This window comes from Folsomia candida, unplaced genomic scaffold, assembly GCF_002217175.1.
Source record: "Folsomia candida strain VU population unplaced genomic scaffold, ASM221717v1 Fcan01_Sc007, whole genome shotgun sequence".
NCBI lineage: Eukaryota > Metazoa > Arthropoda > Collembola > Entomobryomorpha > Isotomidae > Folsomia > Folsomia candida.
Genome location: NW_019091199.1, coordinates 2,789,638 through 2,803,226, shown reverse-complemented (window position 1 = coordinate 2,803,226; position 13,589 = coordinate 2,789,638). Strand labels below are relative to the sequence as shown.

The following is a 13,589-nucleotide window of genomic DNA, read 5'->3' as shown; positions in this document are numbered from 1 at the left end:
AGGGGCCAGCCCGTACAAGGCGAGCCCCACAAAAAATGATGCGTTTAAAAGGAATAAAATCCACATTTGAGCCATTCGGGAAACTCAATTTAAATAAATAAATAAAAAGTGGGCGAGAGAGCATCAGATTTTATTTCTCCTATAAATGGGCAAGGCCAAAAGTGAAGATTTGTGACTTATTTGGCCGAGCAACAACGCCATATAAAGTCCTCTTATCTCTCTCTCTCTACGCTTGTTCGTTTGTTTGTCGTCGTCGTTGACACGACGAGAGGGACGTTGGGTGACTGCAGTGCAATTGCGACAACCGGGTCTAAAATTAGAGAAGAGTCACATAACAGGGAAACAAATACCTGAGGTGAGTTGTAGTCTGAGCCGTTGATCGTCATGTTGTAACCCATCGAGTCCTGGTTAGGTCCGGGCGACATGAGAGGTCCAGGCGTCCCTGCCATATTGTACGGAGATCCTTCGCAAAAAAATAGCAAATAAGTCCCTCAGTCAGTGAGACAAGGACAAATGAAACCACTCAATAAGTGGGCGGAGGACCACTCCCTCCTCCCACCAACCAACCGTATTACGCAGTCATCCATCCAGCCAGCCGGCGTCTCTGCCGTTGAATTGATTCACCTTGTGATTATTATTCTTGTGGGAACCCAGGCGGCAGTATGTATGTACATACGTAGAGAAGAGTGCGAGGGGTTTTCGGGGCGATGGAGGCAGGGAAAGTTTTACGAGGGTGTCATTTGTTTGTTGGGGCAATTAGCAAGATAGTAAAGGAGATGATGGTTGTTGGTGGTGTAATTTGGAGATTAGTTTAGTGGCTTTATATGTCTCCTGGAGAAGAAGGGTCAACAGGGCCACCCCGAACAAAATAAGGGCCCATAAAATAAAAATGAGCATTTCTTCCAGCAGTTTGTTTTATTGAACTGTTACGGGTCCAATTATCCCCATTTAGAGTCCATTACCAAACTCCACTCCGCTGCCATTCCCCCAGATACTTTTGGACATTATGCAAATACACGCACCCCGACTTGGGTTGTTCTAAATAGCATGGGATGTGCAGCTTAAGAGAGGTAACTGGGGCACGCAGCAATGGTTTACTTGGCTCAAAAGAAGTGATTGAGAAGAGTGGATTTTTACTCCACTTTTATGCCCCCTTTAATTGCCACTTTGAGACCAGAAGTGCAAGCAACAAAGTGTGAATTCACTCACTCACTCTCCTCCTCAATTGCCACCACTTTTCATCCTTTCATCCAACACTGAGGAACAATGGAACAATGTCCCATCTCCTTGGCCGCAGTACGGCTCGCAAACAATAATGCAGTCCGATTCTGTGGACTGACCTAGGTCGTCGTGCAAGGAGCGAGGGCATCACAAGATTCACATGAGATGAAGATGGATGGGTTCACAGCCAGCATGGCTCCCATTCTCGTACTTCCACAAGTCTAGTGCTTATTGGGCAAGACCTTCTCGTCACGGGGCGATTTGTCACACATCAACATCTACATCTTCCAGCCCCTCATTTGCATCCATATTTTTTAACAGACATTCCACACGGTGTCATTGCATACTGGCCCCCAGTTCATCCCTTTTATTGACCAAGTTGTATGCAGCTATGGCCAAGAGAACGAGTCCTCTGCGTTGGTAAAATAATGCGGTTAGAGAAGAAGGGACAGCTTTTAAAAGGCGTTCAAGTGGTGGGATCATCTCAAGGAGAAGTACAGCACAGTGCGGTGGATGGTATACGATATGGGATCGAGTTAATAACTCAGCAGCAGCAGCAGCCCCAGCAGAGTCCCGTTGCTTCCTTTACTGCGAGATATACTTAACTTGGGAACGTAGTACATACGCTCGGATTCCGTCGAGGGGGCAGACTCTGGGTTTACTCATAGGGGCCAAATTCCGACACTACTCACGACTAGAACTACTCTTTTAGAAGAAGAAGACGAACATGCAACGCAACTACTTACACCAAACTCCTCTCTTCTCACACACTTTCTGCCATACTATCCATCACAGCGACCAGGACGACGACGACGAGGACAATTTTCACGACGACGACGAGGACGGAGGGAAGATGGGAATTTCTGGGCAGGATGGACGACCTAGGACGATGACGATGAGAGTGGATACGATGATGTGGTCCTATCTTTATGAACTCGTTGGCTGGCTGGCAATTCCCGTTCAGCCAGGGTGCAAAATTATTATTGGTGGCGTTGCGATGGGGTCTATCTTAATGAAAATGAGAAAGATTTGAGAGACGTCCGGGCTGTCTCGTTAATGGCCAAAGTTGATTACGAGTGAACAAATGATGAGCTTTGATTTCCCGTTTTTGAGCTGATTTACTTTGATGTTGATTTGCAGTGGTGGTTCATGGTTCCAGGCTCAACATTTATACACACAGCTACATTCCTGTATTTCATATGGTCTGTTGGAGGGCTTTTGAGCCTTAACCCTGACAGGTAGATGAGTGACGTGTACAACCTGTTGTCTAATAACCAGTTGATAAGTCAGCTTATCCCAGGAGCTGCCATTGGCGATATGATACGAAGGAAGATAATATGACGTGTGGGGGAGTTTTTGTTGGTTGGTTGGTGGGGGGATTTTACGGGCAATGCTTATCTTTCCAGCCGCATTTCTACTCATAGTAAGATTCGTTACCTTCATTACCTTTCATTGCCTTCTTACTCGCGTACAAATTGGCCTGGAAAAAGACAATGCGGTCATTAGTGCATGGTGACAAAATTGGTTATGTTCAAGTCTACTTTCACTCGGTAGCATTAAGCCTGGTTTTATGCATGCATGTGCTGCTCACCTCTTCTTGCGCCTTCCCAATGTTCTTTTTGTATCGTATCCTCTTGTTGCCGAACCAGTTTGAAACTTGAGAAACTGAAAATTTTTTTTCTAATGATTAGCGTAAAATGGTCTAACGTTTTTAGGAAATAAAGCAGTGTTGTTACCCGTGATGGAGCACTTCCTCGCTAGATCTTCCTTTGCTGCAAGGCAAATTTTTAGTCAATTATTGTTTAGCTATTGGGCCAAGTAATGCGGGAATGGATAAATACAAATTAGTAACCAACTAAAATAGTACCTTCTTCGGAGGGGTAGGGATTGCTTAGGTGGGAGTAAAAGTATTCGTTTAATATTTCCGACGCCTGTTTGCTAAAATTTCGCCGCTTTCTCCTGCAAAATGAGAATAGAAAAATCACTTGATTAGAAACTTTTGGTGGCTTTTGGCGCAGCAAGACTCGGAGTAATTGGCATCGCAGCAGCCGACGTGGGAGAGAAGAATGGCGGATCGAGGGGGGTCTCCCCAGGCCCACAACCAACCCCATTCTTCACCCGACACTGACACCACCACACCAACAACGCCAGGAGCAGTAATACCTCACTCCCGCAAATTACTCCCACAAAAGGCCAGGAAACTGGTCAATTGCATTCATATTAAATCTCATACACACCCAGCAGCTCGCATTGGAAAAATAAAGCTCAACAACAATGTCGTATCATAATAATGGGAAGAGCTGGATACATGCACTCTCGAAGCTCCCGTTTCGTCGAGAGAGTGAGCGAGAGGATGGGAAAAAGGGAGAAAGCATGATGAAAAATTCATGAAAAGTCTGGGAGAGATTTGCATGCACCCATCCAACTAAACTATCCCACCGACTCATCTTTTTAAAAGCCAATCCAACCAACACACTCTTCCACTTCCCAGCATTAATCATTAAGCAGGCTGGCGGTGGTGGTGGTGGACTTTCTCTCCCCACCAGCTCGTCTGGAGGAGGAGGAGGTGGTGGTGGTGGAAATTTCGACATCGTTTCTGAAATTCGTTACTGGCAGTGGTGCTGCTGGTTGTGGTGGTGGTGGGATATTGTAGAGACGGGGAAGCGATACAAAGTAGAGATCGGATCGGTTGGCGTTTATGAGTCCTGGCCCTGTTTGCCAAATCCCATTTAGAGCCGCAGTAAAGCCCAACTGCCACAACTTTCACTCGACTCACTCCATCCAATTTCTATTCTATCTGCTCCGCAATTCATCCAGAAATGCTCACATGCTCCCAACCAGACTTTGCACACTTAAAAATTGCTAAAATAATGGAACAGCATTCCTCTCTCTCTCTCGCTCTCTCCACATCCAGCCACATTTCCTGCTGGAGCTGGAGATGATGCAGAGGCAGAGAGAGAGAGGCAGAGGAGAATTTCCCTCATGAGACTCGCCTGCTTGGTGAAAGGAGGGAGTGAGCTATGGACCGAGTTTTTGTTTTTGTCGCAGAGTGAGTGGGAGCATTTCTTTTATTTTCTTGTTGTTGAGCCTGGTGGTGGTGCTGGTGGTGTGTGATATCCCTTCGTCGTCCGTGGGTTGCTTGCTTGGCTGGCGATGGTGGGGAGAGAGACTTGGAAGTTGTGGATCGATACCATATCCGGGATATCTCACCCTCACGACAGAAAGAGAGGAATAAAACAGAGAAAGCAAGCGAAAGGAGACGCGGTATTTCAAAAGCGCATTACTTGTCCCCTCACTTAATTCCCGGATTCCGAGAGAGAGAGAGATGGAGAAACTGGAGACAAAAAACCTCGTCTTTTGCTAACGTTGCAAAAGCACTTGGTTCGTGGATGGAGTTGACAACTGGAGATCCAGAGCACAAGACGAAGAGACGAGGGTCACTTTCAATAAAAACGTCATGGAGGAAAACCCGCATAAATCACATCCACAGAAATACCAAAAATAAGAAAATGCCAGAAATTGATCCGACGAAAAGGAAACGGATCTCACTCTGCTCTTCTGATAAAAATTCCGCAGAGAGCTTCATCTCATCATAACCAATGCCATGCCATGCCGCACTGGAAATATGTATACCGTAACACGTAATATTAGTATACACATACATGCCATATGGGGGATACGATATATGAAGAAGGTGGCTGCTGCTACAGTACTCGTGCATCATCCACACTCTTGATAATAATGTCGACTTTCTCCACCCAGCCTTTATCGTCGCCTCCACAGCAGCAGCATCCGCTCCAGGTCAGGCATCTCTCGCTCTCTGCATGGAGGTGGGTGGAGAGAATGCGATGTAATTCCGCTGTTGTGGGTGCTTGTATGAGCTGGCTGGGATTGATGGCGAGATTGAGTGTGGATGGATGTAAGTGGGGACAAGTGAAAGCCTTTTTATCGAATTAGAATTAGTCAGTCAGAGGAGCTGTGGATGAGGAGAGAGCAGTGCGGGCTAATCCAATCAAGTCACTTTTAAGTTTTTAATCCCCTTTGTCTCCTCCAATTTCACTCATATCCTCCCAACCACCCAGCTCATCATCGTCTTCTTCTTCCGCCTCCGCCGACCCAGCCTTCTGTCTCTCCCTCCAAAGATGGACAAATATTTTGAGCAACATTTCTATGGACTTCTCGACAAACTCGCCTCTTCTTCCTCTTGCAGATATGCATGCTATTTCTTTAACTTAAATTTCCCATGAACGAAAATAATGCGGAGCAGTAATTATTGCAGTTGGCTATGCTATGTACGTACATATGAACTGTTGGCCGGTTAACGACACTTGCTTGGTGTTCCGTACTCGGTAGCGGTGCTAACTGGGGGATAATAATTAGTGACATTTACAATTGACTGAGAGTGACGTGGCATCAAGAGTTGACAGTTTAAACGCTTAAACGTTATCTAAGTGACAGTCAAGTTGACAATTTACACCAAAGTTGTTTTTTCCCTTCACAACTGACTAATTGGATTAACTCTAATTATACAACACAAGTAGAAAGAACTTCAACTTTTGTTAATTACTGGCAAGCGAATTGGTCCCTTTGGACTGAAAAGATGTCACTTTGCGTCACGTCACCTGCACATCTTCCATCCCATCCTCGTCAAATTATGAAAAGTTGAAAACTCTTTGAATGCACCATTTATGAACAAGTGACATTAATTGGTGCTAAATATTAGATTAAATTTTACTCCTTGTGAAGCCGACTCACTTCATGCCATTCTCAATCTCCCCGCCTTTCTCTTCGTCGTCGTCGTCGTCAGTGTAGGATGCTTTCACCCTCATGGGTTAAATGTGGCGAACACATTTCGAAATTGAAAAGGCAGCCGAGTCGAAAATGGTGAATGTGGGAATTTAGTGCTGAATTCAACCGAAAAATCCGATCTGAAGTTGCTCCTTTATTCCCGTCACTTCTCATCCGCCCCTTTGTCTCTCTTTCTCTCTGCCTGGCCAACCATCCTCAAACAACAAACCATTATAACCATCCTGCTTCTTCTTCTTAAGGTTCCTCGTCCTCTTGTTCCCATTTCCTGTGTCCTTCTCCCATGTTTTCGCCAAAAATGCAAATTCGCACTCCAACTACACCACCACCAGACTTCGTTCTTGCCAGTCCAAGTTTATGATGGACGGAGGGGTGAAACAACACGGAGAAGCAAGCACGTGTTAATTGCTGGTCAAGTTGTAAAAATTTAATTGGCCCACTACTCCATTAGTTACTTAACCAACAAGTAAACAAGTGGGTCTGCCTGCATATGTACAACAAGAAGGGCAGGATCATCTCCTGCGTATGCGGCACATACATCTCGACCAGCCACATTCTTTTCCTTATATTCTCGCAGCCAGCAGTGTCCATTACTCTTCACTTGACTCTGTAAAATGACTCCATTTATTTCATTTTATTGCCATTTATCTTCCCAAGTTCTGATTGTTGCACCAACCCGCTGACTATCGCCTCTCAACACGAGCAATCCCAACACATTTCTCACTCGCCTCCTCTCTCCGTCCGTAACGAGCCATTGTTCAAATTTGTCATTAAAGTGATTTTAAATCAGTCCGCTGCACACATCCCGCATTAATCACTCACTCTCCACGGCTAAAAAATGGTGCAAACGGGGAAAATATTAAAATTTGCACTGCTCTAATGAGCCCAGTTGGATCATTTACTAAATGTACGCACATCTCTTCTCTCGGTCATTTCCTCTCTCTCTCAAGCCTTCCGAGCCCTCGACTACGTGTTCTACAACACCAGGGCTGTTACTACATATTACTGCTTCCCTTCTTTTGTCCTGCAGCTCAGTTTGTTAAATTTTACAAAAGTCGGAGAAATGGTTTTGGTGAGTCACATAGTTTGGTCAGAGAACAATGCGCATAACCTACGTACGTATGTAGCTAAATGATGGGAAGTGCATTATTAGCCGAGGAGAGCTATACGCCAGCCAGCGTGCAAGAGCTGGCTGGATGGAAGGGCAGCATTATGGATTGGCTACTTGGTCGTTGTAATAATAAAATACTTGAAATGGAAATGAGTGGAATGCTAGGCCCACAGGGGGTCCCTAATCTACAAATCATCCACATAAATCTCACACGACTACTCGGCGAGAGAGGTACAAACAACAATATAATCCATGCACCTCTTTCTCTCTATCTCCCATCTAAACATGAGCACATACTCGTGTATGTAGTCCTCTCTGCAGCCACCACAAGAAGGCTGTGTGTGCACATGACGAGAGTATTGAATTGTATAACATTTGTTGCAACCTGTCCTCCATGGCAGTGTTAAGGCTGGTGACGAGAGGGGGGCTGTACGACCAGTTTAGCGGTATGGGCTGAGCATGAATATAAGCAGCGAGAAGAGAGATTAGCATAAGCGTTTGGGCAGGTGGACAGGGCGCGATGGGGTTTCACGATGGAATCAAAAGTATCAATTTCCACTCGGAGTGAAATAATAAAGGGAGCAATCAACTTGACTGCACTGCCGCTATTTCCACCCCATCTCATGTGATGTCTCTATCCAACATGCTCCAACTAAATTAAGTCTCCATTGTTCACAAACAACGGCAGCAGGATCCAAATAAGCTTCTAGTTCCATATGCAAGCCGGCTCATCATCGTCAACCAGTTTTTGATCATGCGAATCAAATCAAGCAAAATCGTTCTGCATTTCTTCCATTCATCGAAATATTCTTTACTATATACTCTGCTCTCCTATAATAAAATAAGCTCTGCTAGACACCATTGCCCTGTCTGGCTCCATCACTTGCACACAAAAAATCATTAAATCATTGCATCCACAGCTTGTTCCAAATAGTATGACGTGTGCGAATGCCAATATGTACGTGCATACATACATAAGTACATACTCCGAGTCTATAGTTACCCATTAATTAAGTGTGGAGTGGCTGTTTTTACCTTGCGTCAAGGAACCTGGATCTGAGTATCATGACAGCCTCACAGGTAGATTGTTTCAACTGCATCTGTAACAGAAATTTTCAAAAATTCCAAAGTTGCATTAGAATTCAATAAGTAATTTCCAACTCCGCTGAAGATGAGTGTGTGTGCAAAATTAATTATTTACCTGGATCGAGGAGAACTTGCGATGGATGATTTGCACCATGCGCTCAATTTCCTTAATGGTTAAATATAACATGTAAATATTTTCGTTGCATGTTTACTTTGCGAATCCAAGTAATTTTACCTTTGGCGTTATGGGGCGCGTTCTACTCTGCTCCCGCAGAAGATTCATTACATGGGTCGTGAACTCGGAACAGGCCTGTTTTTAAGAAAAAAATCAATTATTAGGATCATCCCTTGATATTTCAACGTTTTGTACAGAAAACGAGTCTGCATGTGCACCATTCCTAAATGTTCCATCCATGTCATTGTTTTATTTTCAATTTCCAACCAAAAAACACATTTTCTTTGGCTCCATTTTTTTCGGCGAGACATTTAAAAATTTAACGCGTTGAAAATTTAAAGAATGCTGGAGACAGAGTATGTGCGAGAGAGAGAGAGAGAAGAGAGGAGAAAGTCTGAATGGATGGAGTGTTTATTTAAGGAGGCGAAATGGGAAAGACGTGCTCCCATCCTGAGAGAGTCGGAGGAGCATTATGCACGACGTTCGTGGGGAGAGCGAGTTGGGGAAGCGGAGAAAAGGCCATATTTCTCTATTTAACTCTATTCAAACTCAAAGTCGAAGGGACGTGACTCGGTCACAAATCCCTCAAACTCATCCGACTCCCAGATAACTGCCCATACATTTCAATATAGCAACGTCTTCACCATCCGACTCATCATCACCATTCTCCTCCCTCCCTCGCACATTTGTTTCCCAAAACACTCCAGAAACACACACACGCTCGTCCCACTTATGCAACGCAGCCTTCACAAATTCCATACCAAGTGAGCAAATGAGCCAACTACGTAAGTACAAAACCACCTTTTTAATAAACCATTTTTTACTTTGTCGATTGTCAATAATGGGTCGGCGAGGTGGGAGGTATGAACATACGAACCAACGGACTTTGTGTGAAATGAATCGATTCTCCTTTTTTGTGAGCTGCTGCACGCAACCAGCAAATTATTGGATATGACACCAAACAATGTCACTCAAATCGCATTACACACACTACATGCACAGCGTACACGCCACAAAATAAGTCCTTCTGATAACCTACGTCAACCATCCCCACATGTAATATTTACGCATTCTTGAGAGAAAGAATGTTTTCCTGTTTTCTCTTTCTCTCCATTATTCTCCCAGCACTTTATTCGCTCTCCAAACTGGGAGTAAATTTTAGAGGAGTGAAAGTGGGTCCATTATTCGGTGAAAGTTGGTGTAAATGCTCAAATGAACAGAGATGAAGTGTGCGAGGAAAGCGTGAGGACGAGGAACATGGTGTATGCTAAGAGGAGGAGGAGATGCTGGCTGCTGGTGCTGGTGATGCAGGGAGGCAGCAGCAGTAAATCGTAATCGCTACGATTCAACTGTGAAGAAAAGTCCTACGTGACCAGACTTCCGCAATTGTTGATTCTGATTCTCCAACAATAACTAAATCACATTCGCACTTTCTCCGCTTTCTCCACACCAACCACAACCAAAAATCACACTCTGTCCAACATCATCACCACCCACCACACCGAGAGGATGTCAATTCACATTCCCTCACCACCACCACACGACCCATGTCACTATGCAGACACATTTCGAAACTACATAACTCATCTGTGGCAAACACCATTTGGCACAAAATGACATCGACCAAATTCCACTTTGCCCCCATTTCCCGTGCACCTCAACCATCACCCACAAAACAACAACAACACACACGCCAGAAATATGATATCTCTCGTTTGTTTCAGAGAGAGAAAGAAAAGAGAAAATGAAATGGAGCCGCTTGACACATCCAATTTTTTATTTCAGCTTCTGAACATTTTTGCATAAATATTTGATGGGCGAGTGTGGATGCTGGTTGAAGAGCATTCACTTAACTTGAGTGCATTTTTGATTTAAAATGTAGAAAGTGAGACAGGTAGAGTTTTTTGTAGCTTGTGGGTTGCTTGGTGTGGATAAAAAGTGATTTAATTTGAGATGATTTCTCCGAATCCACCTCGCGCTTCGTATAGAATTCAGACAATTCAAAGATCCCTAAATTCAGTGTTCAAACATTCAAACATGTCAGTGTCATTCAACATCAACCCCATCACCAGACTGCCACACAACATGCACGCACACACGTTATTGCCCTGCTCTCCCTCTCTCTTTCTCCCTGCCAGAGGAAAGCAAGGATCCTGGAGCATTAATATTTATGATCTATATGTACAAGCAATCCACTTGGCTCGTCCTCCTCCTCACGTGATCGCTGATCTAGACGAGGGAGGAAGATGGAGAGACGACGGGGAAGAAGTGGGGAGGGAAAGGTCAGACGCGGTCATGGGGTTTACATAATTTCGACATAATGTGACCAAGGGAGTCGAGAGGGGAAGGGGGTGTGTTTGGCGAAGCGCACCGTGGCGAATTCCTAGCCATTTGTAGTGAAAAGTGGGGCTGGCGGAGGAGGAGGGAGTGAGCAGCAGCGGGTGGAAGACGTGTCGCGACGGGAGAGAGATCATTTTCTGTCCTTTGAAAGACATCAAATAAAAATCAGTAAGGCTTTAATCCCCGATCCAAAACTCTCCAGGATCTCCAAGCAGGGGTGCTCTCTCTCTCAGTCAACCATCAAATCACACTCTCAAATTTTAGACAGAAAGTCCAACTTTTTACATATTCAGTCTCCTTTCGCCCCAGCCCACTGCTGCTCACATTTTTTAGCACCAGCTTTTCCTATGCCTAACATAATCCCACCGTAGAAATGGTGTTTTCAATTGTTGGGAAATTGGCAGCATTGTGATGATTACGGGATTGTCTGCCTAATAGGAGGAGGAGAAGCAAAGGATGGTAGGTTCCCATGAAGGAGGTGCGGTGAACCAATATCAGAAATTGCATTGTGTCCCCTCTACTATCTCTTCTCTGGTCGTGCTTGTGATGTAGTTGTTGCGAGCTCTTGTCCACGGGAGCCTGTGGTGGTCCATTATTTATTAAAAAGCTGCCCATTTTTCACAAAATCCTCTCCAACCTACGTCCACCACCAGCCAAGCAACTGTCAACCATTCTCACAGTCGTCGTCTTCCCACAAAAACGCCACCACATTCTCTCATCGACATGGGCGATAGACATGCATCCAGCTCCCCACCCACCCTCGCCTTGCAATATATTTATTTAGATATCTGCACACACACACTCGGTCGGTCGGTCGGTGACCACTGCAGGGCTGGGTTCGTAGAGACACTTTCTCCCTTCGTGAAATGGAAGCACAAATATCCGGAGAAAGGAGGGAGAGAAATTGGAGAGCGAGTAATCAGAGAGAAACAAAGGTAATTAGTGTCCCTCTCTCTCTCTCTCGCTCCCCGAGAGTTCGTGCTGATTTCCCTCCGATGCGTTTAACCATTTGAGCCCAGTGCATTGGTTGATGATGATGATGATGATGATGGCATATGCAAATTACAAGGATTTTATGCTCGACCAAAAAACTCCAATTACAAAGTCACTAACTATGCTACACGGCTACACTTCCTTCCTTCCGTCACGAAACGACACGGCAGCATTAATCACCAACAACCATATGCTTTCCCTCTCTTTGTGTGCACTTTAACCCGTTTAAAATTCGCGAGGAGCGGGCGTGGCTACTTGAATATTGAGTGGATGGATGGGAGGCGTGGTCGAATTAAGTGAAGGAATCAGGAATGGGCGGAAGTGGGTGTGGCCCTATAAATCTTGCCCGTGTGCGATCCACACGTGCAGGCGTGGCCGAGGGAGGAGTTGGCGTAACCTCGCAAAATTCAAGAAAACCAACAAACAAGATCCTCTCAGAATTCTGCATGGACATACAATTCCATTACGTGACAAGTCCTCAAGGAGAAGAAGAAGGAGCAGATCAAGAGGGGTTTCGAAAAGTTGGAAATTTTGATCGATTTTTCCTCTCAGACGAGCAAAAAACTTTTTTCGGGGACACACAGCAAGCAATATATGTAAGTTTAAGGCTGAATGCATGCATGTGTGTGCAAGGGTATTACGTTTGCATAATAAGAGCAGGTTGAGTGTAGATTGGAATTAAATGGATCGTGGTGCTGTATCGAGGAGCAAGTTTGCCTAGCTATAGCTGAAGTTATGTATGTAGTTGGATGGGTCTAGTGAGATGAAAGTCCCTCGATGTTCATTTGCTGGTGCATGGTTCGTTGCTCGCTCATTTTTAACCAAATTAGGTTTTAATTTATCTTAAAAAACACTGCTCGACTTCCACATCAAATTAACTTGGCTCCCTTTTATGAACCAGCTCCAAGACGAGGAGGGGAATAAATCTCCCCGAGAGAGTTGTGTGGAACCTTCTTCTTCTCATTTCCACACGACAAAACGGCTGCTTCACTTCCGACTCGCATTACCACAGAGGCAAAAACTCATACTTTCTGTATAACCTCCGTTTTTTTGGGGGTGTGGTTCACCTACCTGTTCGTATTTTTCCAGCTCTTGAGAATAGATCTGCCTAATTTGTGCCAGCTTTGCACGGTAGTCCGAATGTTCGATGGCATTTTCTTGCGTTGCAGCGGCGGCTGAAGCGTTTTGTGCGGCTGCAGCCCCGCCCCCTTTATCTGGTCCCGCAACTCCCTCCGCTATCAACATGTTGTCTAGCCTGCAAGGGAGCAGAAAATAAAGGTATGATAACTCCAGGAAATTAAGCAAATAACGTTCGAAAAATAATATGATTAAGAACAAGACTGACCGCATGAGTTGAGGATCTGGAGGTTGGTCGTCATCGACGTTTCTTAGACTCAGTACTGCAATGAAATCAAAACATGGTCATCATACATCACGCTCACCAATAAATAATTCACAATTAGTAGAAATATTTTGTACAGAAAGTGATCAGACTTTCACCCAAACTTATTGCATTCAATAAACTGGGCTTCAAATGATGGCACAAAGGGTTTCTTCACCACACCTAGAAATCGGACATTCCTTTCCCTGCGTGAATAAACTGCACAAGAATTTCCACACGACCGTGTAAAAATCTGTGCAGAAGAAGAAGAAAAAAGAAGACGAGCGAAAAGGCATGTGGAGAGACTCGCACAAAAAATGCAGAGTTTGCCCCAGGGAAATCAATAATTAGGACTTTGCTGGTGAATATTCTCATTAACCAGCCGCAGTTGCTTATTGTTGCGTTGAATTTGGTTAATGAATTGATTAGTCGGTTGTTGGTTGGTAGCTCGGGGTGCAGTGTACATATTCCACGAG

The 13,589-nt window shown here is 44.7% G+C and overlaps 1 protein-coding gene across 4 annotated transcripts in view; it reads right to left on the bottom strand.

Annotated features, from left to right (window-relative positions):
* LOC110852798 (homeobox protein extradenticle) overlaps positions 1 to 13,589 on the bottom strand; it is a 47,299-nt gene that overhangs the window by 5,107 nt on the left and 28,603 nt on the right. Inside the window, exons 3-12 of one of the 4 annotated variants that reach the window (XM_035853394.1) lie at positions 13,078 to 13,132; positions 12,804 to 12,987; positions 8,460 to 8,534; positions 8,340 to 8,390; positions 8,174 to 8,238; positions 3,089 to 3,180; positions 2,958 to 2,993; positions 2,813 to 2,901; positions 2,659 to 2,701; positions 351 to 463 (exon numbers count right to left, since the gene is read on the bottom strand). In XM_035853394.1, coding sequence (XP_035709287.1) covers positions 351 to 463; positions 2,659 to 2,701; positions 2,813 to 2,901; positions 2,958 to 2,993; positions 3,089 to 3,180; positions 8,174 to 8,238; positions 8,340 to 8,390; positions 8,460 to 8,534; positions 12,804 to 12,987; positions 13,078 to 13,132 — 803 coding nt within the window. The remainder of the gene's footprint in view (positions 1 to 350; positions 464 to 2,658; positions 2,702 to 2,812; positions 2,902 to 2,957; positions 2,994 to 3,088; positions 3,181 to 8,173; positions 8,239 to 8,339; positions 8,391 to 8,459; positions 8,535 to 12,803; positions 12,988 to 13,077; positions 13,133 to 13,589) is intronic. The other 3 variants (XM_035853395.1, XM_035853396.1, XM_035853397.1) reach the window with 3 other exon arrangements.